Genomic DNA, 27,832 nt, shown 5'->3' on the forward strand with positions numbered 1-27,832 from the left:
ATGCCCTGCTGCTCTTTCATGCTTGTCATTTCTTAGTGCCTAAATAATGCCAGGATTAGGATAAAAACAGAGAATAGGTATGTTAGCGTGATCTTGGTAGGCTAAAAGCTTGTAATATTAGTTTTATTGGATTTTCTAGAAAAGTCACAGAAGCAACACATTCTGAGCTTCTAGAAATTCCAGGATCCTTATGTTGATACCGTTTGCAGCTTCAAATATTTTGTAGGCTGGTTTGCTAAAGGATTATGCATATCCCACAGAGATACTGAAAGAAAGACTAGAGCCAGTAGGTGGAAGTTACCTATGAAGGCATATTCTGGCTGTTCTACCATGAGAGATCAGGAGTAAGTATGATATCATTTTAAAAATTATTTTGAACACTGAAAACCTGCTTCCAGGAAGGCTTTAGGTGGCACACTGACTTGTAAGAGAAAGAGTGGCTACTAGGCAGAAAGAAAGTACTAGGTCCTGCTGATTATACTGCAAGGTATATGATTTGTGGGATCAAGGATGAAAGAGGAAAAGTTTGGTAGGAGACAAATAAATAGAATTTAAGGTACTATGTAAGCATCTCAAAAGATGAGAGGGAGTTCAAAGAAGAGAAAATTGAATAACATTAGCATAACTTTTTTCGGATTCATAGTCTTTATGTTAAAAAGGTAGAGCCATTTGAAATGGCATAGCGTGTTCTTGGAGTGAAAGTGGGCTTTGACTGCAGAAAGGTTTGTACATAATTTTGTAAGCATTGCGACCCATTCACAGTCTTGAGGCATAACAGGAACTTAGTCACTTGCAGGTCTGTAAATGTAACTCAAGGATTTCTGTGAAGTTTGAATATTGCTACCAAGTGCTGCTTCATTTCCTTCTCACACCTACCTACTCCGTCAGTGGACCACCAGTTAGGTAATACTGCATGTTATCTTCCCAAAAGTGTGAACAAGGAGGGTTATATAAAGCATTTTATACTTTGTTCCCTTAGTTGCTTACTGTTCCTTAGCTCTAATGAAAACTGAGCAAGAAGAAAATATTTAAATTGCAAGATTATAGGAAGGATTATAAAAGATTATAGGAAAGTTATAATCTTTCCTATAAGCTCATAGAAAAGTCTAGACTTTCATAATAGATTGTGGCTGAAATTAATTACTCAGTCTTGGATTTTTTCAAAAATAGGAATATTTCTTAGGTACTTCCCAGCTAATTTTAAACTATCCTAGAGGAAGGAGCATAAGAATATGAAAATAATCCCTTTTATTTCCTCTCCTCTCTCTTACTCTTTTTCCACAAAATGGTTTGGCTGTTGCAGTAAGACCCCAGATACCCCAAAAGTAGATCCCCAAGGTGGTAGTCTGCACGTGTATCCTAAACTCAACTTCCCTGATCCCAGACCCAGAAATTGTAGACATGTAAGTGGAACTCTGAGTCAGCTTACATATTGAATCGAGCCAATTCTGTGGTCATCAGGCCTCATCTACTTGGTATTTGCTTCTTGTGACCCAGTTGTTAGAGAATCTTATTTCTCTGTATTTACTCACTTCTCTGAAATTTACTCAGATTTAATAAATAGGGTCTTTATCAGGAATAACAAGAGAAAATACACTGCCATTAAGAGTATCTGTCTTTTCCACTACCCATGTGTTTTAAAATTCTCATAATTCATTTATTCATGTACTGTCTAGAAGTAATTTGGAGAGACACTTTATGTGACAGGATAGGGGAACTGAAAGTGGTAAGATGAGAGAGAAGAATGAATGGAACCAGAAATGATGCTGCAACCAAATATATCACAATTACACTTTTTATAAGGTTGGACCCTCAATTTGGCTCTAGGCTTTCTAATTACCAGAAGGAAAAGGAAACCCTTGTCAATTATATTATTCACAGTATTTATAAGATAAAAACAAACTGCTAAAGGAAAATACAATTACTGGTAACAAGTAAAATAATGCATGATTTGTGGCAAACGGTGCTGTTGATATTGATAATATCCTTAAAGGAGATCCACTAATGATTTTACTAAGATATTTTCACATAGTGACCCTCAGTGTTGGCTAATGTCATCATACAAATATACAAAATAGTGTTCAGTAAAAGGAATTAAGCTACTGAGGAGAGGGGATGGATAGGATATCATGGTACTGTTGACTAGCTTGGTGCTCGGGTAGAAAAGTCTGTCATGGCCAGACACGGTGGCTCATACCTGTAATCCCAGCAATTTGGGCGGCCAAGGCAGGTGGATCACCTGAAGTCAGGAGTTCGAGAGCAGCCTGGTCAACATGGTGAAACCCTGTCTCTACTAAAAAATACAAAAAAATTAGCCAGGCGTGGTGGCAGGTGCCCAGCTACTCGGGAGGCTGATGCAGGGCAATTGCTTGAACCCAGGAAGCCAAGGTTGCAGTGAGCTGAAATCGCCCCATTGCACTCCAGCCTGGGTGATAAGAGCAAAACTCTATCAGAGAGAGAGAGAGAGAGAGAGAGAAAGGGGAAAGGAGAAAGGGGAAAGGGGAAAGGAGAGGAAAGGACTGTCATGTATGTCAAGTCATTTTTGTTTTTTTGTTTTTTTTCTTTTTTTTGATAGGAAGTTTTGTTTCCCAGGCTGGAGTGCGGTGGTGTGATCTCAGCTCACTGCAACCTCTGCTTCCCAGGTTCAAGTGATTCTCTTGCCTCAGCCTCCCGAATAGTTGGGATTACAGGCACCAGCCACCACGCCCCGCTAATTTTGTTTTTTGCATTTTTGGTAGAGATGGGGTTTCACCATGTTGGCCAGGCTGGTCTCGAACTCCTGACCTCAGGTGATCCACTTGCCTTGGCCTCCCAAAGTGTTGGGATTATAGGCGTGAGCCACCCGTGCCCTGCCCCAGTTTTTTAATTATATTGTTCAAAACTTCTAGAATATATTACTGAAAGAGATGTGTAAAAAATTTCACATTGTGATTGTGGACTTATCTATTTTCTGGCTATGTCAGTTTTATGTGTTTTAAGGTGATGTTAATAGATATATTCAGTTTAGAATTGTTCAGTCTTTCTGGTAGATTGTCCTTTGATCATTAGGAAGTATTCCTCTTTATTCCTAGTATTTCACCTTACTATATACTTTATCCAGTATTTAGAGAGCTGTGTCAACTATCTTTTGATTAGTGTTTGTATTGCGTATCTTTTTTTATCCTTTTGCTTTCTATATCTCTTGTAAACAGTATGTAATTGTTGTTTTTTTAATTACAGTCTATCTCTATTTTTTAAATGCACGTTAAAAGTTGCTATTTAATTTATTTACTAATATGTAGAGTTTAAATCTAACATCTTACTATTTGTTTCCTATTTGTTCTTTTGTGTTTTCTTGCCTTCTTTTGGATTAATCAAGTGTTTTCTTCTTATTTCATTTTTCTCTATATTAGCTTTTATTCTTCTTTTAGTGGATACCTACAGATATAATTTATAAATTCTAATTGATAAATAATATTTGCAGGAGAGGCCAGGTGCGGTGGCTCATGCCTGTAATGCCAGCACTTTGGGAGGCCAAGGTGGGTGGATCACTTGAGGTCAGGTGTTTGAGACCAGCCTGGCCAACATGGTGAGACACCGTCTGTACTAAAAATACAAAAATTAGCCAGGTTTGGTGGCAGTGCCTGTAATCCCAGCTGCTCAAGAGACTGAAGTAGGAGAATCGCTTGAACCCAGGAGACTGAGGTTTCAGTGAGCCGAGATCAGGCCACTGCACTCCAGCCTGGGCGACAGAGTAAGACTCTGTCTCCAAAAAAATAAATAAAAGAAAAAAAGATATTTGCAGGAGAGTACAAGCTGAGTATTCATTAAGATATCTCCCATTCATGTGTTATAGTTCTTAAATTAGCTTTTTATAAATATTGAAGGGCAATGAGCTACAGGTTATACTCCCTGGAAAATACCTTGAATATGGTTTTTTGTTTTTGTTTTTCTTTTTTGTAATTAGTGGAGTGCATATTTGTATATCTTAACAAACAATTTAATTGGAGATGGAGTTAATACATTTTTATGAGATTTAAGCTGTTTACATAGTTGTGTTCTGGAATAGTGAGTTGTTTCTAAAATGTATATGGATGAATTGCTTGGCCCAGAATAAGGGCCAGGTTCTCCTGAGGAAGAACAAGGTGAGGAACTTGTTCTTCTAGATACTGAGATTCATTCTGAAGTAAAAGTGATTAAGACCATGTGGTGTAGTCCCAACAACTGTCAAGTGGACTAATATGCAGAATACGGAGTCCAGAAGCAGACTGACACATTTACGTCAATTTGAGAATAATACAGAGCAGACACTGCAGTTCTGTGGGTAAAGGATGGACTAATAAATGGTGCTAGGAAAATTGACCATCCATATGGAAAAAATGAATTGGATTCCACCTCACATTATTCATGAAATAAGTTCCAAATGGATTACAGTCTCAAATTTGAAAGACAATACTTAACACGCTTAGAAGAAAATGTAGGTTTCATATGATTTCTTAAGACATAAAAATTCCAAATCATAAAAAGGTTTGGTAAATTTGACCACAGTAATATTAAGAAAATCTGATCATTAAAAGACATTATAAAGTACATGGAAAAGAAGCCGAAAATTGAAGAGGATATTTGTAGCATGTATAACTAAGAAAAAAATATTGTTGTCCACAATAAATTGAGAACTCACATAAATCGTAGGAAAAACACAACCAACATAGTAGAAAAATGGGCAAAATGCATAAGAAGTTCACAAAAACAGGAACCTAAACGTTAGTAAACATAGACATTCAACTTCACTAGCAAAAATCAAACAATTGGCAAAGATAAAGTTTCACAGTAAAATGTGATAGCCAGAACATGGAAAAACAGGAAAATTCATAAAACTGTTTCATTAAAATAATTTAGCATTATCCATTAAAGTAGAAGATGTGAAAATCCTATGGCCCAGCAAATTTACTTCGATGTGTATATATATCCTCCAGAAACTCTTGTCAATGTATACCAAAAGGCATATTCAAAAACATTCCATGTAGCATCGTTCGTATAGCTGCAGTAAAAAAGTTAATTAATTTTAGTTACACCTTTCAACATAATGTTGAGCAAACAAACCAGCTAACTAAAAAACAATTTGCAGAATATTATATACAATTCACTACCATGCATCTGAAGTTTAAAAGCAAGAAAGACTAATCAATATATTCTTTAGGGATAAATTTATGGAATAACTAGAAGAAAACACAGGGGTTACAACTAGAAATAGAGAACAGAGAGGGCTTCAAAAGTAATAATTTTATAGTTTAGGCTTGATGGAGGTACAGGGTTGTCTTTTTTTTGTTTTTTCATATGACTTACATTGTTGGTATACATTTGTATGTAAATGTTTTAGAATAGAAACTTTAAAATAATTAAAAGGTAAGAATAAGCAAACCACAAAAGATTTTTTAGGCTAAAAAATACATATTAGTTTAATGTTTAGTAAGAAAATAAAAAAGGATAGCATCAGCCAGACATTTATATCCATAAGGGTGTTCCTAAGGTCATTGGAGTCCTCCTCCAAGACATCATTTTCTTTGTCCTTTTTGCCAATCTCTTGAGCCCTCAAAATTAGCAGCTCTTTTCAGATACCTGTGGATTTGAAGCGAGGCCAGACCCCTGCCACCACATCTGATTTATTTCCTGATGGAGTTTGAGAGTGCATTAAGCATTCTCTTTTAGCATTGGAACCTATAATTTTAAAGTAAGGTTAAAGGCGTGATCAAAGCCAGAATTGATTAGATGGAAAGTCGCTGAAAGAAAAGTGAATGCCTGCACTACATTGTCAGGAGACTGCCGTACAAGAGCGTTAGGCACAGAGCAATGAGGTAAGTGTTTCATGCTGTCACACTGTTTAGTTCTAAACCGGAGCCTGGGGAATTCTAGAGTACATTCAGCCTTTTCAAAAAAAAAAATATATATATATGCATACCAATACAATATGGTAAACTTTCACAATTTTCATTTTTCTTGAAAACTTATTTTCAATTTTGTTTAATCCCCAATAAATAATTTTGACCATGAAATATTGAATTGCACTAATTAAAGGGTGAACATTCCTGGTAAATCACTCTGGGAAATTTTAATGAACAAGCCAAGTGAATGAGAAATCAATATTTATTGATTATTTTCTGGCATATCATTAAGGCCAAAATCTGTCCTCTTACTTAAAAAGCAAAGCACCTAAATTGCCTGTCTAGTTTTGTGCAAGTTTTGAATCTGCCTACTTGTAAACGATTGAAACTTTTGTTGCCAAATCAATGAGACATTCTAAAGGAGGTATTCAGTGGCAAATTGACAGCTCTGCTTCATTCATATTTCTCACTGCATCTTCATAAATTCATAGAATCCACCAGACCCTTCAATCATACTGAGTTATAAAATAGTACTGGGAGAGATCTAGGCCAGGCACGGTGGCTCACACCGGTCTTCCCAGCACTTTGGGAGGCCAAGACGGGAGGATCACCTGAGGTCAGAAATTCAAGACCAGCCTGGCCAACATGGGGAAACCCTGTCTCTACTAAAAATACAAAAATTAGCTGGGCCTGGTGGTGGGCACCTGTAATCCCATCTACTCGAGAGGCTGAGGTGGGAGAATTGCCTGAACCCGGGAGGTGGAGGTTGCAGTGAGTTAAGATGGTGCCCCGACACTCTAGCCTGGGACAGAGCAAGACTCTGATTTAAAATATATATATTTATATATATATATATATAAAGTTGCTTTAAGAGGAAACACTATGTTACTTTGTCAGAATGAGCTTTAACTTCGTAATTTTCTGTTCATTTTAGGAAAAGTGGGCTACTTTCTTTTGGCTTTTGAATTTTACTTGCTTTTAATAGAACAAGATACATTATGATCTTTTATAAGTAAAGATCATTTTAACCCAAATGTGAGTAATTTGTTTTCAAGGAAACTTCAGAAGTTCAGAAGACTGCTGTATTCCAAATTATTTCTTATATTGATATATGGTCTGATTCACCATGATATATACATGATATATGGTCTGGTTCACCTGGCTTACCATGAAATTCTAATTCTAGATTAAATAATAACTGTATAGTTATGCTAAGATAAAATTGACTAGACTGGGATATCAGGGTAGAGGGATCTAAAAGTATGAAGGAGAAGATGCTACCCAGTGTGGTTTGTATATGACGTGTTGCCCTGGGCTCCTATATAGTTTTCAAGGTGGGGCACGGTGTTCACGGAAGATATCTAACAGCCAAGAGGGAAACATGACCAGTCACAGAGGTTGAAGCATCTATAAAGTTAAAACTGAACAGATGAACAGTTATTTAGTACCAGAAAATTCTGCTCTGTGTATGGTTCTGAAAATTGTGCCAACCATATTATTTCAGTAATTAGAGTATCAAGGTCCATCAGGTTATGACTGAGTTCCTTTAAGTAGACATGAAATACTTCTGTTTGAATACTATGGAGTAGTGATGTCTAAGACTTATAGGGAATAAATCCACTTACAAGGAAACTAAAGAAACATTAGAACATAGTTATACCAAAAAAGACTGTTGCTTGTGAGTTTTTGATGACACTGAGGGTTTTTTTGAACATTGAAAAAGTCATTCAGATATTAATTTTTGGTTTTAAGTTAATGTTTGATTTACTCAAGTTACATTATCAAAAACCTAATTCTTTAAACTTTTTAATTTGTTGAAAATCACTGTTAAGGGATTTTTAATATTTAGTTGATTTACAAACTTTATTACAAACTATTTCCAAGCTTAACTAATGAAACACCTATAAAAATTTAACGACACATTTACAAATTTGTTATATTCCATTTTCTATTTAAGTACTCTTACTAGGAGACTGACAGTCTTTGCAAGTACTTAAAAAATTCTTACACATCTATTATATTACACTTCCAAGGATTGTGAACCTTAAGTTTTCTTACATTTTCTAATGCTTTACATAACAAAATCTTTCCGTGATGAACGATGCTTTCCTTTTTAGGGAAATAACTATCATCTCAGGTAACTGAGTTTACTTTCTTTAAGAGGAGTACAATCTGAATTCTTCCTGTACTAATCAAGGATGCTATTGTATCACAATATGTAATGGGAGGGTGCCTACTTAGCATGGTTGGGGTTACCTAATATCCACAGATTTTGATTGAGAAACTGATTAGATTCTTGTAGGCAACCCTGAGTGAAAACACAGAATCTCATTTATTGTTGCCATGTCAAAGACACTACAACGTCAGTGTCAAGAAAAGGACATTCACATATCCTACCTCCCATGACCCAACTTATCCACATGATGTCATAGTTCTACTCATAGATGCCTGGAGTCCCCAACCAGTTGGTCATTTGATTAGATTTTTCTATTTCTCTGGCTTTTAGGTTATGCAGATCTCTTTTCTATCAGAATCTAAAGACATCTGACACTGAAAGAACCCTGAGATACGTAAATGCCTTTCCCTGTGGTCTAAATCTAAATTCCACATTCTTTCATAGTCTAGAATCAAGCAACTCTTACAAGTGTTTCAAATGATACTTGGTAGCAGTTAGGACATTTCCTATAGTTTTTTCTGACTAGTAGTCACTGCCTTTCCATGTAGCTTAGTGGTATTACTGAAGAGTTGTTTCTGAGATATGGATAACAGAATTTAAACCTCTCCGCCCACTGAGAACAGTAGTGTAGGCTGATCATAAACTGAAGAAGAGTATATTAGATATCAGATTGCACCAGAGAAGTACTACACTAACAAATAACCAACTTATGTTTCAAAGGCTATACAGATAGTTTTGAGATTGCATGTATTGACCAAAACTAAAAAAGGAATTTCTTAATATTCTTTCAACGATTAGCAAATTAAATGTATAGCTCATACAACAGTAAGTTCAGACCTAGTTAGAAGATTAGAAAATAGCAATAATCTTCTGCTTGTTCTGGAACTGTTGAAAGACACACTTCCTCCATAACTGTGTCTAATTCAGTACATCTTCCCCATGCAATACTAAAATGAAGTAATGACTAAAAGCTAAGCCATAGACCTTAGGCCAAAATCATCTGGCAGTTAGTAAGGTAGCAAGTCAGGCAGACAATCACCACAGATGTAATGAAAGAGCAGCCTTCTCTCATGGGGAAGAATGATAGTCATGCAGATTTTGACAGTTCCCTGGGCTCATATCAACATGTAGAGATACTGAGTCCTAGGACACCAGGTCTAATTAGATTAGAATAGAATTAAGATGCCTTTAAGAGAAAATATACTAAATATATGTTTTTCTCTGTTTTTATTAATTTTAACTGCACAAGTAATACATAAATGTAAACAATTACATAATACAAAATATAATACCAAATTTTTAACATTATGAATAAGATTAAAGTGTCCTTTGACCAACATCCCCTAATCTAATACCTTCTTTGTAAGTAACCACTATATCAGTAGGAAGTATATCTTTCCAGTTTTTCGGAGGTTTTTTTGTTTGTTTTTTGTTGTTGTTGTTGTTGTTTTTTTGAGACAGAGTCTTGCTCTGTCGCCCAGGCTGGAGTGCAGTGGCCTGATCTCATCTCACTGCAACCTCTGCCTCCTGAGTTCAAGCGATTCTCCTGTCTCAGCCTCCTGAGTAGCTGGGATTATAGGCACGTGCCATCATACCCAGCTAATTTTTGTATTTTTAGTAGAGACAGGGTTTCACCACGTTGTTGAACTCCTGACCTCGTGATCTGCCCACCTCAGCTTCCCGAACTGCTGGGATTACAGGCATGAGCCACCGCACCCGGCCTCTTTCCAGTTTTTCTATGCAACTATATGCATATGTTTACCACTAGAAAATGTATTTTGTGTTAATGTTTTCTAAATATTTTAAATGAGTGTACATGTTGTTCTGCAACTTGCTTTACCCACTTAACATCTTGCTAATCTCTTTATAAAGATATTTATTGAGCACTCTTCTAAGCACTTTTATATCTATTAATGCATATATAATCCTCATAGCAATACAGTTATTATGTTTTGTTATCATGACTGTTTTGCAATTGAGGATCATGAGGGACAGAGGTTAGACAAATTGCCCAATTTAATGGGACAGCCGCTTGTTCTGAATTCTATTCAAGGAAAAACTCCAAGTCTACTCTCATGGTAACTGTTTCACATTGCCTCTCTGAGATACATAAACTTACCTCCTGAAGGCAATTATCTATTAATCCAAACCCCAGCATGCCCACCTTTTATGAACTTGCAGTGGCTACAAATGATATGCAGATACTATTCAAGTTTTAAAATGCCACCGAGTGCCTCATGATGCTCAGCACCTCTGCTGGTAATAGCACAGGCGAGGCAGTGTGACGGCATGAGGTATGGTTGTTTCTGAGTGGGTTAGAGCACGTAACTGTGCGAAGCAGACCCCATTGTTATGCTGCTCCATTCCCCTAGTTCCCTTGCTGCCTGTATCTGATCTGTGGGCAGCATTCCATTTACGTCAAAAATAACGTCAATCTAGTGAAAAAAACTGTTATGACTCACAGCATTACTGTAGGGAACTGGTCTCTGTGTAATATGATGTATAACGTCCTAATTTCATAGAGCATTTTTCATAACAGCTGCTAAAATCATCAAATCCATTAAATTCTTTTAAAGGATCTAATTTGGAGCAGTATTGAAAATAGTCTTAAAATGCATGTATAGAGGTGGAGTCTCTCTCACTCAAAACTCCTCTGTCATTATTCACTTCATATCTTCTGTGTATTTATCTTTCTGTATTTATTGATTCACCTGAGTCTTCTCCCGTTTTGTATTTCTAGCTGCATTGAGTCAGAGGTAGGCTATTTCAGAGACTGGAGGGTCTGAAAAAAATAGAAGATAAGAAAGCAGAAGAGGATGGGGAAATTTTCCGCAGACCCTTATGGACAGCAGAACAAGGCACACTGGAGAAAAGTGGAAAAGAAAGGACTGAGGTCTTAGGCTTATAAAAGCAGTGTGATATTATAGACTAAAATATCTGCAGAGAATGAATGACAATGAGAGAACATGGCCACCTAAGCCTTTACATCTAGCAGCACATAACTTAGAAACACTGAGCCAGTTGGATTCCCCTGCCACACTGCCATCCACAAAACTGACATCTATTTTTCTTTGTAAGAATTTTATTATTGGATATATGTAAAGCCAAAAAAAATCCCTCAGTGTTGGCCCTCTGATGCTACATGCTTCTGCAAGTTTGCAAAGCTGGCCCTTGACGTGTACTTTTGTTGGGAACCTAAAGTAAGACCAAAAAGAGGATTGAAAGAAGGCAGAAGAATGTGAAGTTTACTTCCAGACTTGAGATTGACCTTCCAGAAGAAGAATAGGCTTCTGAAGTCTGAGCTCTATTCAGTCTCTGTCACAGATTAACTGTGTGGTGCAAGTTAATACACAAATTGACCTTCTTTGAGCCTCAGTTTTCTTATATGAGAAATAAGCTGGGACCAGAATCCCAAGGTTGTTTTGAGTTGCAATATTAGGATTTTTGTATTACATGATGGAAAAAGATAGCATATGATGGTCAGTCACCCTTCTAGTTACCCAGCAGCATAAATCTTGTACGCATTTTCCTTCTGTGTACACACATGTCCTCTAATATTATTAAGGGGGACATATTACATGCAGTGTTTTTGGTAGGTGCTTCTTGTGGACAGCATTCCTTCCAGCTTCCTTCTGGTGTAAATGCTATTAAGGCGAAAGTTTCCAACTCCATCTTATGTTTCTGGCTCTTTTAAAACATTAATTTTAGGATGGAATATAAATTACTGATTTGTAATCCATGAATCACTTCAATAAAGTAGCTCTCTGATATTTGCTTTCAGACCTTTAAAAATTGTTAACTGCATACAATGTGTTGTTGGCCACTTGGATATAAGGCACAACTTTTTAGATTCCAGCTAACGGCATGTTTAATAGGTATAATTTTATGTGTGTGTTCAAGCAGTTTGCACCTACTCAGCTAATGTTAAAGCAGATACACCAGATTGCCATTTTGGGGTTGTCTGACGGAAGCACCAGGCAAATTACTGAATAGTAATAGAGCCAGGAGTCCTAGAGTAAATTTTCTGCACTATTAAAACCTGCTAGTAAGTAGTTCTGATTTTTCTCTCACTTATATTTGTTCAACTCCCATTGATGGAGTACCTATTGATTGGGTCCCATACCAGGTCCTCAGGGCCAGCATTCTACCACTGCAAAAGGAACCATGTTTACAAAAGTAGAGTGAGATTCTTCCTTAGGTCTTTTTGTCACTGAATAGCCAAAGCTGTTACTAAACCAATGAGACCAAAATAAAAAATCATCCAGAAAGTAATTTATTCTGTACTTTTCAACATGTCATCCTTTTTATTTTTCATGTTGTCTAACATATATGGAAGATTAATTATAATATTTTAGATGTAGCCTATTGGAGAAACTACTTTCCTAGACTAGTCATGTCATACATGATTTTATAGCCCAAAACACCAAACTCTAATGGCATTAAAATCTTGCGATGGGACCTTTATCAACACTAGCTAAATCATAGTGGATAGCCTAGTAGCCTGGAAATCAAGACACTAGAGTAAGCATGGTAGCGCATTAATTAGTTGTGTAAATGAGGGCATGCTACTCAAGTTCTGTGAGCTTCAGGAGAGAAAAAGAATACTTGATTGGTATCTCATGAGGTTGTTGTAAGGAACAAATGAGATAGAGTATATGGTATGATTTGTATTATAGAGCATACAATCCAAATATGAGCTAGATAAGGCATAAAAAGTGCATGTACTACATACAGTGTTTCTAATTATATTATAGCTTTAATCTATGTGGTGTTCCACATTTTATATGTAAACAAGAGCTTATGAGGTTGACTCTCTCCCAATTATCACAACTAATGAACTCTTAATGGGCAGCTACAAATACAGATTTTATCGTAAGGAGGAAATTAAAGTGATCAAGGAATTATTTTTTCTCCCCTGACATGTAAAAAGTAAAGAGACTGCTAATTAGAAAATATTTAGTTGTTCTTTATAAGTACCTGAATGGTCTGAATTTTCGAGTATTCATTCTTCATTCAGGTATAGGAAATGAAAAGTCAAAACCTCTAAATATTGTCATTCAATAGATTTATCTCCTGGGCAAAATGTAGTTAATTTTGTTTATTAAAGCCATATCCTAAGTACTAAGTTTCATAGACAAGAGGCACAAACTGAGGTACTTCCTTGCTTTGGTTTTGTAATATAGTATATGTAGAGCACGTCTAGAATAATGGTGTAAAAAGGAATTGCCTGAGCTAATAATAGTATAAGAAATTGTTTATTCTGTTAATACAGGTACATAATTTTCTGCAACTCAGTTATTTGCACTCAATTATTCCTTGAACATGACTTTAGGTAATTACTGCAAAATGGGATTAATGATCAAACTCCTTTATTTCTAAGGAGTGATTTAATATGCAAATGAAAGGAGTAGCAGCATTTCAAATAAATTCCACTAGAGAGTACTTTTCCATCACCGATATCCTGGTATATTCATGGGTACCTTTCCTTTAGAATGTTAACTTTGGGGTCCTAACTTAAAATTTGGCTAGCAAAATTAAAGATGGTAAGAACCAGGCTAAAGAGGACTAATTGGATTCTCTCTGTGGCCTTTACTGTTAACAGTTCATTTTCTTTGTGTCCCACTTTACTCTCTTTTTTCTTCTCTTTTTCTTTTAGCCTTTTTATTTAAAGACTTAAATATTTACCCTTCGAAAATCAGTGTCATTTCTGGTAGGGAGAGAAGGTATTCAGAGAGATGAGTCAGAGGCACATACAAATAACTTGTAATACAAAGTTAGATGTTAATGAAAGAAAAGGAAATGTTTATCTTACTCCATCCACAATACTAGTAGACTAAGTACTCACAGTTTTTTAACTGTTTCTTCATTTGTGTAGCCAGACTTTGTTTTATTTCCCCAGCTACCATAAATTTGCTGATGAGGTAAATTCCTCACTGGTCTTTCTACAGAGTTCAAAAAGGAACATGGTAGACTTTCAGGAACTGTTTGGGATGGAAAAATATGTATTAAAATGAGAATGATATAGTACCTGAAGACTACTAGTAAATTTTGCTACAGTAAATTTATGATAGTTACCTTCTGTTGCCTGTAGTTGAACTGGAAACCTGACTTTTGTAGGTTTTTTTGTCCTTGGTTTCTAAGATCTCTCAACTTTTGATATACCTTCCTCTTACATCTTTGGTCATCTAACTCCCCAACATGCATACACATAAATAATAAATACAAATTAGTGATTTTTATAATTATGTTGCAGGAAGGTGGTATGCTCTTCGGAGGTTAGATTTTTATGCTGCCTTCATCATCTTTAGTGTTGGTTTCTTCCTTTGACTTTGTATATTCCTCCTAAGTCCCACTGATTTCTTGGTTATTTCTTGGTTGCAGGCTGTCACAGTGGTCACCTGATCCTTACCTGATGTTACTGGTTATCTTGAGATTTTATCAGTGTCTGTGCTCTCTTCATCAGTTCCCTCCAAAGGTTTCTCTCACTGATTATCTTTCAATATTCTTAGACTTGAATGAAGCAGTCCCAGAGACAGAGCGCCTGGATTCCAAAGCACTGAAAACTCGAGCCCAGCTCTCTGTGAAGAACAGACGCCAGAGGCCCTCTAGGACAAGACTGTATGATAGTGTTAGTTCCACAGATGGGGAGGACAGTCTAGAGAGAAAGGTGAGCACCCTTGACCGTTTTCTGATTTGTACTGTTGGAGTGTATCATTGTTCCTACAGCTTATTGAAGATTATGATTTTTCTACGACCAGAGTCTATGTCCTAGTTGGAAGCAGCTAGAATAGTTCACATCTTTGTCTCCTGAATTCTTTAAATTGTTGTAATGCAAAATACTTTGCCTATTCATTCAGTGAACTAACCAAGAGCATTATCCATATTGTCATATTTCATGATGGTGCTTTTGATATTCAGCTGTTGGCTTTACTTAATGGGAAATAATGAATGTACAAGTAATTGTTTCTGTAGGTCTTAGGTATATGTATTAGTGACGATGTTAATATGGTGATTGTTATGAACTATGCATTCTCATCTGTAAAGCAACAAAAACTGGTTCCATGGGGATTCACTAATAAAAGATTGGTCTTATTTCAAAGTAAGTATTGCATAGAACTGATACTCAGTGGCATAACCTTCCTTATAATCTCTTATACCAACAGCCATCAAACAGTTTCTATAACCACATGCATATTACCAAATTACTTCCACCTAAGGGTTTGAGAACTTCTCCAGAATCAGATTCTGGTGTTCCACCCCTCACCCCAGTGGATAGCAATGTGCCCTTCTCGTCTGACCACATAGCTGAATTTCAAGAAGAACCACTGGACCCAGAAGTGGGGCCTCTCTCCTCTATGTGGGGAGACACTTCACTCTTTTCTACTTCAAAGTCTGATCATGATATGGAAGAATCTCCTTGCCACCACCAAACCAGCAACAAGAAAATATTACAAGAAAAAGGTATTGTTAATTTTTTTTTCTGACTTCATAACACCTCATCTTGTACAGTATAAAAATGACTTTTTCTCATAATCATAAGTTATTTGTCTTCTCATAGCTGATAGTTAATATTACTTTCTTTTTACATTATAGAATAAGAGAAACAACTCCTCCATGTATTTTACTTTAGTTTAATCTTTTCCTACTTGGTTCAATATTTTTATCTCTTCAGCTCTCTATAAGTTTACTACTCAAGGGAGTTCTTCAGGGGAGTGGGGCAGCCCAGAGTTTCAACAAACACTAACATAGTCATAAAGAAAAAAACACTACAGAGTCATATAGAAAAAATATAGAGCGATTTTGTAGAATAGCAGCCCAGAGTTTCAGTAAATACTAACATAGTCATATAGGAAAAAAAAAAAAAGAGGAAGATCAAAGTGACACAGGCATATAATTGATAATAATGTTCTTGGATGAATTGCTAATATACCTTTCCAGTAACCAGTGCAGATCTTCTAGAAGAGGGATAATCAAATGCAGTCTCCACCTACATTTGTAAATGAAGTCTTATGGGAGTACAGTCACACTTTTTTACTTACATACTATCTACTTTCATGCTACAGTAGCAGAGTTGAGTGTTTGTGACAGAGACTGTGTATCTCACAAACCTAAAATATTTTACTCTCTGGCCCCTAACAGGTAAAGAAAGCTTCCTGATGCCTGGTCTAGAAGTATATTTTCTTATACTCAACATAACTGGATAGACTCTGAAAATGGCTTAATCATTGATTGCCATTTATCTAGAATTTTTAAAAAGTATTTTAATATATCATTACTTTTGGTCTATCAAGTTACCACAAAGATGATTACATTACAGCTATATTTGATTGCAGGCTTGAGGATAAGACTCTGGTTACCCTAACAGGAGTTGGCCTTTTCCTGAATTGTGTCAGTACCACATTTACAAGTCATTTTTTTTTTTTCATATCTGAAGGACATCAGTGGAAATTGGGATGGAAAAGTTCCATTATAACTGGCTAAATGATAAGCATCTAACTGAATATCGAATTAGAGGAAGTAAAAGATTTTTTTCTAGAGATTTGTAAAACAGGTTATATGCCAGTAGAAGGCATGAAAATATTTTCCTCATTCCTATTCTATAAGCAACCTAATACTAGAGTTTTGGTCCCGAGGCTTACATAGCACTGGGCCTTTGTTCAGTCAAGTTTAAATAGAGTAAATTGAACACTATCAATTTTCTATTCACAATTGCTAGAGATTATTGTTCTAATTTTTTGTGTGGTTAGTAACACATTATTTGACCCAGAAAATGTCTTCAAAAATATTCATTGAATTGATGTCCTAGTAAATAGAAACTGGCTTTTTTAAAGCTTTACAAGATTTATTTCTGATTAAAGGTATTGGGCCTCTGCAAGTGTAAATAGAGTACAATTACGTCAATGCTCAGAAGAGAGAGAGGTTGCATCCAGCTGAGGTTGGTAAACAAAAGGAAGTGCAATTAGAATAACCATCAAAGCACTTAAGAAAAAAAGCATAGGTAAGGAGGAAATACAAGGTAAAGTGATGTCATTAACAGAGTCAGGCACATAAAATGTGATTTAAAGGAACGAGGCTATTCCAACCTGGCTGAAGCAGTTTGCTTATGCAGGGTAGAGTGGTTACACACAAAAGTGAGCAGGTAGATTAAGTATATAGCTTTAGAATTTAAATATCTTAGATAACTTACCATATTACTAGGAAACCACAAGAAGGTTGAGCAGAGGAATAAAAAGGAAAAGGCACCACCAGGTATGGAGAAGCTGAGTTAGTAGACCATGTGAGGTGGTGCCCTCCAAAGAGGAGCAGTAGACAATGACAGGAAAGAATGATACAAGGACCCTTGAGACATACATTGACTAGGTAACAGGGAAGAAAGTGAGGCAAAACTATCATGGCTTCACGCTTCAGAACATATGGTCTTGTCATTAACAGAAAATAGGAAATCAGGAACATGATGGAAATAGGATTAACTCATTTTTTTAACAGAAGAGGTCATGAGCACAAGAGAGAGGTCAGGGCTGCCAGGGAGATTTGGGAGTCCCCATTATAAAGGAAGAGATACTAAAGTATCTTATTACAGTGAGATTAAGGAGATGCAGTCCAGTAAAAGACCTTAGGATTTAGCAATCAGGAGATCATTTATTATTTGAAAATGAAAACCAGGTTGCCACAGCTTAAAGTTGAGGCACCCAATCTGGGGGCTCAGATGTACAGTTGGTCACAAAGGTCGTATTGGAGAGATTTTTAAAAGCCTAACACAAGCCTTACATAGAGCTAAATAAACAAAAATGTATGTTTCTTTTTTCCTGAAATCATACCAATCTCATGTTGGATTTTATGCAGACTACAAGTTCTTAGTGTGCATTAAAGATGGATTTGATCAATTTAGAATGGGAAAGTACATTATTCCTTATTCTTAACCTCTTCAACTTTATGGAAGCATTCATTTCAGTGTTCCTGGGAACACACTTTGGCAAATGTGTGAGATAAAGATGTGAGGTTGCCTAGCACCAGGCTCTGTGATAGGCAGAATCAGGCTTTTAGTCGTGAGATGTCCAAATAGCTGCAACACTCATAGGTTACAGAGTGTTTTCGTGTACATTGCCTCAGCTGGTCTTCTCACCACTCATTATAACATCTCCCAGCAACCTCTAATTCAGAAAATAATTAGGCAGTCTTCTTTTAACTTGCATACTCCTAGCCATTAAAAGTTGCTTTAGGATTGATCTGGAAGAATTTGGCACTTTCTTTTTTTCAGCTTCTATTAAGAAAATTTAAATCTTGCTTTTAAAAAAAAAAAAAAACCATTAATAAAATCACCTTAGAAGGTGTTTGTGCCATGTCTATGTCTGTGAATTTTTTTATGTGATTGTGTCACATCTGTGACAATTCAGTTACCCAAAGAGTAATGATGTAAATATGCATAATAAATATTTGAGGCTTGAAGTAGATTTTTGACACAGACATATTTCTGACCCTTGTATTTCATTATGTACATTTCAGTGAGTTGCTTATTGTAATCTGAGTATCATTAACTAAAAATATGAAAAGCTCATTGCTAAAAACACGCGGAGTATTTGTCAGTGCCCTGTGCTGCTTGAGAGCTTTGAACTAGATTCCTATCCATGAACTGTGTGTGTACTTCATGTTTTTTAAAGGTGTATGTCGATGTGTGTTTAGAAATTTCTCTTGAAGTAAACAAAAATCATGAGCAACACTAACCTGCAAAGTTCAATTGAACACCTTTTTTAAGAGGGCCATTCTTTGCATTCCATACTAAAAAGTTCCTAGAAATTTAAAAAACATTTTAAAAGATAAGAGACAGAAAAACAGACACCAACAGAGAATTAGGGAGGAAGAGTTTCACACATAAAAAACATCAAATTTAAAACAGCATTTGTTAATCTCCTGAGCTAATTGGATATGCTGAAACATGATGCTGATCAGTATCCTCTGCTGGGTAGTTTGGGTAGAGCCGTATGAGTTGTCTACTCTGAGATAGAACAAGTGCCACCAGTGGAATTGGTTCCCACGTTGACATTGAACTCCATTTGCAAGGCCTGTCTTCCTATTCGCTTTTGGTATCATTTTGAGGGTCCCCATTCCCCAGCAGCTGCTACCTTTGAGAGTCCTAGCAAAACTCTCAAAGAAGCAAAGATCAATCTGCTCTGAACACTGAGGAGATTTTGGCATCTTCCACATTAAGGGGAACCAGCCAAGTTGTGCTCTAACCTAACTATTAAGAAGGCTCTTTCAAAGATATAAATGTCTTATAGCTGAGCCCCTGCTTAAGAAGTCTCCCCCATGTCCTCCCCTCCTCTGTCCCAGGACTGGCCACAGGGCATTAGCAAAGGAGAGCCCAGAGAAGAAAACTTTGATTCTGACTTTCCCTCTAAATCTCCCAGACTCTCAGAGTTGATATTCTGCACTGGGCTTTGGAGATATGGGAGAAGTGGGCTAGTTTCCTGTTAGAAGGCACTGCAACCCCAAGGCAAGAAAGGAATGGAGAACAGAGCCCAGGCACTTGAAGCCAAGAATTCGGAGCCAGAGAAGGAACAAAAGTCATGCTGGTCCCTACTTTGATGCTGAGGATGATTTGATAGTATTTATTCTCCCTTGTTCATTCCCATGCAGTTGAAGCTAAAACTCTTTGTGATGTATGTTGAGCCTCTATCCTATATAGGACCTCCCCTGCTTAACTGAGAGTTCCTCGATGTAACTGTGTCTCCTAGGTCGTATGATAACGCATCCATTAATTCTTTTACAATTAGGAATTTAGGCAAAGTCCTTAGATTCAGAGATGCATTGACTTTTGAATTGTGACTTTAAAAATAATAATAATTGATCTTTTTCACAAATGTGTATATCCTAGATGATGCCAAAGATCCCAAATCACTAAGGGCATCCAGTTCGTTGGCGGTGCAAGGAGGAAAAATTAAGCAGAAGTTTGTGGATCTGGGGTAAGCACTTTGTGATGTAAAAAGAAAGCCCTCTGTAAAAGGAGGATTGAAAGAGAAAATTTCAACTTCCCCTTTCTGACTGTATGCTGTCATTATAGGGCGCCTTTGCGAAGGAATTCCAACAGGGGAAAGAAATGGAAAGAAAAAGAAGCCAGTAGGTTTTCTGCAGGTAGCAGGTACGGCTGTGTGATTAAGAACACATGTATTTCTATAATTAAACTTTCTGGCTCCCTCTTCCATTGTTAACCAAAATCAGTGGTCAGTATATTTGAGCTGAAGTGACATGCCAAGAATTGAGATGGAAGAAAAATTGCACAATTAGTTTATATTGGTCTTACTCCAGTTATAGCCTCTATCTAGCCTTGGGCATATCCATTGGTTCTTAATTGCAGAATTATGGCCGCATGAACCATTTCGATAAGTTTTTATCTAAATTCAGCACAAATATATCTTTGTGATAACTTCAGACATATCAAATATATTTTATGACACTTCTGATTTTTTGCCTGGCTACCCACTAGGCTAGTGCATTGTGTTAAGTCTAAAAGGATAATCATTTTGCATTTAAGTATCTTGTAGACATTCAAGATTGTCTTGTCCACATGTATGTAGGAGTGACCACCATCTTTTGCTGGACTTGGCTGTTTAATTGATTTTGTGGGCACTATCAACTATGCTTACTCTTCAGTAAAGACCTTCCCATAGAGAGTGAGCTTCGAACAGGATGTTGCCAAATTTTCCCAGTTTTTTTCCTGAGATTATATAATTTTAAGCTGAGGTTTGTATAGGGAGTCAGTAAAGCATCAAGCTCTGAAGTGCAACTGCCTAGGTTTGAATCATGGCTCTCCCACTTACAACTTTTAAGTCCTGGACAAGTGAGTTACCCTCTGTGCCTTCATTTCCTCATGTAAAATGAGAGTAATAACAGTACCTTTTACCTAAGGTCAGTGTAAGGATTTGGAGTTTTCATGTAAAACATTTAAAATGATACTAGGCATGTATTCAAGAATAATAAAGTTAACAATTTGCTGCTATTGCTATTACTATTACCTTATTATTATTCGCAAGTTACAAAGTGGTTTTACGTTTATCACTTAATTTGATCCTCATAAGACTGGGAGGATGCCTGGGCTGGGTGGCTCACGCCTGTAATCCCAGCAGTTTGGGAGGCCAAGGCGGGTAGATCACCTGAGGTCAGGAGTTTGAGACCAGCCTGGCCAACATGGCAAAACGCCATCTCTACCAAAAATACAAAAATTAGCCAGGTGTGGTAGCACACGCCTGTAATTCCAGCTACTTGGGAGGCTGAGGCAGGAGAATTGCTTGAACCCAGGAGGCGGAGGTTTTAGTGAGCCAGGATTACACCACCGTACTCCAGCCTGGGCGATAGAGCGAGACTCTGTCTCAAAAAAAAAAGACTAGGAGAGTAGATAATACCATACTCTATTGATGAAGAACTTCACCTTCATAGAATTTAATTGATTTGCCCAGGGTTATGCAGCAGGTAGTTAATGTTGACCTGGGGCTTGCTCTTCTTGTATAGATGTTTTCCCAACATACTATGCCACCTTCAGTTACTTATGCATCTAATGATGCTTAAATTTCTTTATGAATTTGGAAATAATCTCAATATCAGACTAAGGAAGAAACACTAAGAATAAAAGACTTTAAATCATGCAGGGACCACTTCTTCACTTCATAGGTTGTCTACTGCTATTTACTTTTTTTTCTCTTTTCTGACATATACATTGGTGAGAAATTGTACCTTCTTGGAATTAAAGGAGCATTAAAGGAACATAATGGGTTGGAGATGAGGAGAGAGAATTCCCAAATTAATTATTTTTGTTAGTGTGGCTTTCCTTTATACTGTACATTGGAAAAGGGTAGAATGCTCTCATAAAGAGGACAAAAATCTCAGGAAAATAAAGGTAAATCTGAGGCTATATGCAACTCGAAAGCAGTTTAATTTTGTGTGGTTCAGGAGTGAGAATGGTCTACCTTGTGTGTTAAAATTAAGAATAGAAAAAAAAGGCCGGGCGCGGTGGCTCAAGCCTGTAATCCCAGCACTTTGGGAGGCCGAGACGGGCGGATCACGAGGTCAGGAGATCGAGACCATCCTGGCTAACACGGTGAAACCCCATCTCTACTAAAAAATACAAAAAACTAGCCAGGCGAGGTGGTGAGCGCCTGTAGTCCCAGCTACTCCGGAGGCTGAGGCAGGAGAATGGCGTAAACCCAGGAGGTGGAGCTTGCAGTGAGCTGAGATCCGACCACTGCACTCCAGTCTGGGCGACAGAGCGAGACTCCGTCTCAAAAAAAAAAAAAAAAAAAAGAATAGAAAAAAAAATCAAACATACTCAGGAAAAAAACAAATAATGAAATCATTTAAGGGAGAAAGAGATGCCTAAATACACGATGGGAGAGAAACTCAGATACTGAAAATGACACTGTCCTTCCTTTAGTCTCTGGGCTTTGAAGATAGTCACTCCCTCTCATCTTTGAGACAACACCTGAGAGGGATGTAAGCACCTGCAGCCAGGAAGGGGAAGGGTGTTTGATGGAATTTTGCCATAGTAGCCAGAGATGATCACCTCCTTGTATAAATCACAAATGAAAGTCAAGTCAATCTTGATCGTGTTGGTGAGTGCCTGCTCACCTCACTGTAGGCAAAACCACAGCTTGTCAAGGGCAGGTGGCCATCAGCACACTGCTTCACCACGGCTGATGTCCACTTTGAACCCACATCTAGACTTCTAGATTGGCTGCGTAACTACCGCTGTATTTTTAAAACTCTGGAGTCCCCCTGCTTCAGCAGTCAGAAATTACTGTACTCATACCCACACTACAAACTAGTTTCTAATTAGAATCATGATTTTGATCTTTTGTAGTTCATAAGCGTGATGATTGGGTGTTCACAAGCATGTGTGAGACGGCCTCCCTCAAACCTTGTTATGACATTGGCATATCCAAAAAAAATAAAATCATAGTTTTATAATTATTTGTAATTATAGTAGAATTTTGGCAGGATGGAAAGGAATTCATCTAATTGAAATAGAAGAACAAGGGAAGACGAAGGACACTTTTCTCTTGCAAGAAAAAAAAATTTTGAGCTGTCATAGTAATTGGTTAACACTAATAAAATCTATTGACAGCCTATATTCTTCTGTCTAGATTGATAATGGGTGCAGAACCTTATAAAACCTATCCCAAGAAGAACAGAATTGCTGCCCAGGAGGAGCTTAATCCAATTGAGTTGGATTCTCAGGACCCTGAAAGTTGGTGCGCTGTGAGCACCATCAGCTGCAGGGTCGCACTACGATTGTTGGGGGGGCAACTGGGAATACACTCACCACCCCTGGGAGACTTCCTCAGAAAAAGGAGGGAAGGATGCTTGGGCTGAGTAATGTTACCTTTTAGAGGCATTTCATCCAATTCTTATTAGGCTAAGATTCTGAAAAGATGATTGGTCAGCTATAACCTGTGGCTGTTAGATTTTAAAGAGGCAAGGCTTTCGCTGTTTGGTCTTGATTTTAGTTTTTTCCTCTCTATAAAGAGTTTACCTTTTTGTGTTCCTGTGGATACATAATGACTCAGATACATGCGCGACATGATACAACTAGAGAAAATGGATGAGGCTAATAATAATAAACAAATAAACCCAACAAAGAAATATGATTTGGTTCCATCCCTTTTCAAATATGTGCTCAGTGGCATTGTCTTTTTTTTTTTTTTTTTTTTTTTTTTTGGGAGACAGTGTCTCACTCTGTTGCCCAGGCTGGAGTACCGTGGCACAATCACAGCTCATTGTAGCCTTGACCTTCTGGGCTCAAGTGATCCTTGCAGCTCAGCCTTCTGAGTAGCTGGGACTACAGGTGTTTGCCACCATGTCCAGCTTGAAAAAAGAAAAATTGTAGAGGTGGGGTCTTGCTATGTTGCCCAAGCTGTTGTTGAACTCCTGGGCTCAAGCAGTTCTTCCATCTCAGCTTCCCAAAGTGCTAGGATTATAGGCACGAGCCACCACACCCAACCAACATTCTGATTTTAAACAGACAGCATAGCAGATAACGAAAGCAGGAAACATTTAGTTGTCGCAGCTTGTTCACCCCTTAAAATATATACCAAAGGATAAAATAAAATCCTATTCTACATTCTGGAGTAAGTAGCCACTGATGTCTACTTTGGAGCTCTGTAGATAAGTTTCCAGTATAGTCACTGAATGGAAAACTCTGTGAGATGTGTGTGTCTCAGATGGGGCTAGGTGATAGTATGTTGAGAAAATGATAAGAAAAGAGATGGCACTCTTCTATGGAAATGAATTTGCATTCATGTAGAAAGTGTGAACAACAGAAAAAACACTGAGCTGGAATCCAAGGTAGTAGTCCTTACTTTTCCATTAGGCAAGTCTCCAAATTCCTGGAATGTTGGTTTCCTACCAAAATATAAGTGGATTGGGCTAACACTGCATGGCTCTGACTTCCCATTCACCTCTGCATACACTGTCCAGTATGGTTGCCTCTAGTCAGAAAAGGCTAGTCTATATTGGGATATGTGTAGGAGAATAAGGAATGCTGGACTCAAAAGACTTAGTATGAACAAAAACAACATAAAATATCTTATTAATAATTGTATAATATTGATTACATGTCAAAAAATATTTTGGGTTTGGAGGGTAAATGAAATGTATTATTGTTAAAATTATTTTACTTCTTTTTTTTCATGTGGCTACTAGAAAATTCTAGTTTACAATGTGGTTCATTTATATTTCTTTTGGATAATGTTGATCTGTAGGATTCCATGAAAGACAAATCTTCCTTTAATTTCTACCCCATTATTCAGTTGGTCTGTGAGTGAGCACATATTCATTTATTATTTTCTTACTTATTTGTATTATATTCGTTATTCCAAAATAATTTGTTTACATACAAAAGTACATATGCTACAACAATATAATATATTAAAAAATAAATTGAATAGGGAAAAGTTAGATTAAAAACTCACTTAAAATGCAACATCTTCAATAACATCTTCATAGTAAGTGTAACAGTGACTTTCCAGTCAAAGCCAAAAACACAATGTCAATGTGGTTAAAAGCCTGGGTTGAAATCCCAACTCTGCCACTTACTTCTTGGACAGGTTACTTAACTTTCTGTACCTCGGTTTTCTCATCTGTAAAATGGAGACGTAGACACACCTCTTCATGTTATTAGGAGGATTAAAATGGTCACATTTAAGTACATTTCAAATCCTTAAATAAAAATGGCTATTGTTTTCATTGTTTATCTTTAAAACAGGTTTGATGGGAAGGATACAAAACAATATTCTTGTTGTATATTTGGCTGGCAGTCTTGTTCATCCAAGGATGACTTTTGTTATATCTTGAAGAATGAATGGGTTATATGAATTATACTTCAGGCAGTCCTTCATAAGCTATTTCTCTCAAAGAGGCTTTAGATAAATCATGGCATGACAGTGAGTTTGAAATTATATCCTATGACAAGTACCTGGAGGGTCCGCTTTGCTCTGTTGCTGAGTAAGAGCAAAACCCCTGCTTAAGAATCATCTGAGCTGGCTGGAAACACACCTTTTAGAAGAATTGATGGAGATGAGCACATGTGTGTGAGTTAAAAAACACCTCATCTCTGCCTAAGCCTGGCCCAGTGAATGTAGTCATTTTCATGGAGACCTTTGAGTAATGTCAGCTTAGCCCTAGTAGATTGGACTTATTCCCCATAAGTATCTGGCCGATTTTTAACTGCATTTATCAATTTAATATTCAGTTTTCTTTTTAAGTACAGTATTTCAAATGCCTGAACCCTGACAAACTTACATTCTTGACAGGCAAACACTTTTCCATACTTAAAAAAATCTCTTGAAAATCTAATAAGTTAATATTTAACTATAGTGACTCTAAACATCCCAGTATAGTTATCAAAGTGCTTAATATATTTGTGTCTTAAAAACTCAAATTTAAAATGAGTTTAGATCATTAAAATGAGTTTAGCATTTTAAGATAGAATCAGTGGACACATTTCTCTTTCAGATTTCTATTCATACAAATTTTCTTAAACACCTAAGCAATGTATCTGTTATTCTTAAACTTAGCATTTCCATTTTGATAGTGTGGATTTTATCTATGTGATCCTCTTCTATTTCATTTTAAACCTTTCTAGTATGGGGAAGACTTACTAAGGGAATAGTTTCACCATCTCAAATGATTCAAGGTTGAACACTACAGTGACCATCTCAGATGGACTGTTATTTATTGATTAGAAATTTATATCAGAACTTAGGATCTGGGAGCAGGATATGTCTGAGTAGGGGCCAGGGGTTGGCCCTGAACTGTAGATGGACATGTTTCTCACAGCTGTTATCGATTAGGGTCTCTGGATCCCATTTAGATGAGGCTCGCTTTACAACCTCAAACTCCTTGGTGGATATTAGAACCTTATAGAATTGCATCATTTGATTTAGGTAAACACAAGTCTGCAACTCTTCCTCTGGTTGCAGCTAACTTTCATCAATTAACTTCCTTTACTCCTGCCTTAAATTCTATATTTCTGTTATACTTCATCTCTTCTGGCAGTTTCTGAACTCGTAATGATATTTTGATGACATCCAGTTAGATGCTGAATACTTCACACACCTGTATTCAAAGTTAAAGTAACAACAACAAAGATCACCTTGGAATGTTTAGCTGGCAATTTAATTTTGGGGTGCCAGTCCCAGGATACACTGGATTCAAAATATATGTAAATGAGTTCATTACTTGTAAGAGATATTACATAAACCATTTAAATGCCAGGAAACAGCTACCCCTGAAATGGTATATTTGGATTATGAACTCTGAATTTGAAGTCATTCTTTCTCCCAGTTCCTAGAAGTGACTTATGATTCTCTTTTTTCCAAAAATGATAGCAAGCCATTAAATTACAGCTAAAAAAGAAGGTGAAGGGAATATAGACTATTTACCTATTTAGATCCTCTGGAAAAATTATTGTCAGATTCATCAAGAGTTCGTTTCTGCCGATCGCGATTTTGGGGAGAAAGGAAGGTGAAAAGGAAAGAAAAGGAAGGAGGGAAGGAGGGAGGGACGGACGGACGGACGGAAGGAAGGAAGGAAGGAAGGAAGAAAGGAAGGAGAAAGGGAGGAAACAAATAAGGAAAGAAGGATTTTGTGTTATTCCTAATGGATTTCTCCCACAAAGTGAAATAGACTATAAGAATGATCAACATAGAATAACTGCTCCCAAACCCTTTCTGATTCTATCGTGGGCCCAAGAGTTCAATTTATTCAGAAGGAAATCGACATTTATTTTAGAAAGTGTGTCTGCTAAACTGATAGATCTGTAATTTTAAAGTAAAAATTTCCTTTTTCAAATAAATGTTCTCTAGGTCCAAGAAATGAAAGCATACCACTCACTGTTCAGTTCTTTAAGGATACTTGCAAGTACCCAGGGATTATATCAGTTCATGGAGTTTTGAAATCACAGATATACACAGAGGAATGAGAGATACAGGATACAGCTTCAGCAGGGACACAGCCAAGCCTCGTGGGAAACTGAAAAATATTCTTCAAAATATCCATGAATCTGGTGGTTTGCCACTGTGGAGACATAGGTGTCTTCTCAGAAGTGGCCTCTCATTGCCTTCTTCCTGGCTCTTCCTCCTTCCTGTCTATTAACTTGGTGTGCAAAGCTGGGGAAAGAAAGCCTCTGGGTATCCCCAGAGGCCCAGCTTCCATGATCTCCTTCACCACACATGTAAGAACCACATGGCCTCAAGACCCTCCTCAGTGCTGGGTACACGGGTCCATGTGGACTTATTAGTCTTGAATA

At 37.1% G+C, this 27,832-nt stretch overlaps 1 protein-coding gene, 1 long non-coding RNA gene and 1 pseudogene across 19 annotated transcripts in view; 2 read left to right on the forward strand and 1 right to left on the reverse strand.

The window, feature by feature from the left end:
- Positions 1-27,832, forward strand: part of PPP1R9A (protein phosphatase 1 regulatory subunit 9A) — a 386,892-nt gene that overhangs the window by 347,239 nt on the left and 11,821 nt on the right. For 13 of the 18 annotated variants that reach the window (XM_017956944.3, XM_017956945.3, XM_009203380.4 and 10 more), the window contains 4 exons: positions 14,547-14,704; positions 15,201-15,498; positions 19,910-19,997; positions 20,096-20,173. In XM_017956944.3, the coding sequence (XP_017812433.3) occupies positions 14,547-14,704; positions 15,201-15,498; positions 19,910-19,997; positions 20,096-20,173 (622 nt within the window). The remainder of the gene's footprint in view (positions 1-14,546; positions 14,705-15,200; positions 15,499-19,909; positions 19,998-20,095; positions 20,174-27,832) is intronic. The other 5 variants (XM_009203387.4, XM_009203390.4, XM_009203391.4 and 2 more) reach the window with 2 other exon arrangements.
- LOC116274511 lies at positions 11,153-14,204 on the reverse strand. Its single transcript, XR_004183213.1, has 3 exons — positions 14,113-14,204; positions 13,883-14,018; positions 11,153-11,232 (listed from the first exon to the last, which is right to left on the reverse strand). It is a non-coding gene; the product is annotated as an uncharacterized LOC116274511 (long non-coding RNA).
- LOC116274819 lies at positions 22,875-22,969 on the forward strand (annotated as a pseudogene).

Source organism: Papio anubis, chromosome 4 (assembly GCF_008728515.1).
Source record: "Papio anubis isolate 15944 chromosome 4, Panubis1.0, whole genome shotgun sequence".
In the NCBI taxonomy this organism is placed as follows: Eukaryota; Metazoa; Chordata; class Mammalia; order Primates; family Cercopithecidae; genus Papio; species Papio anubis.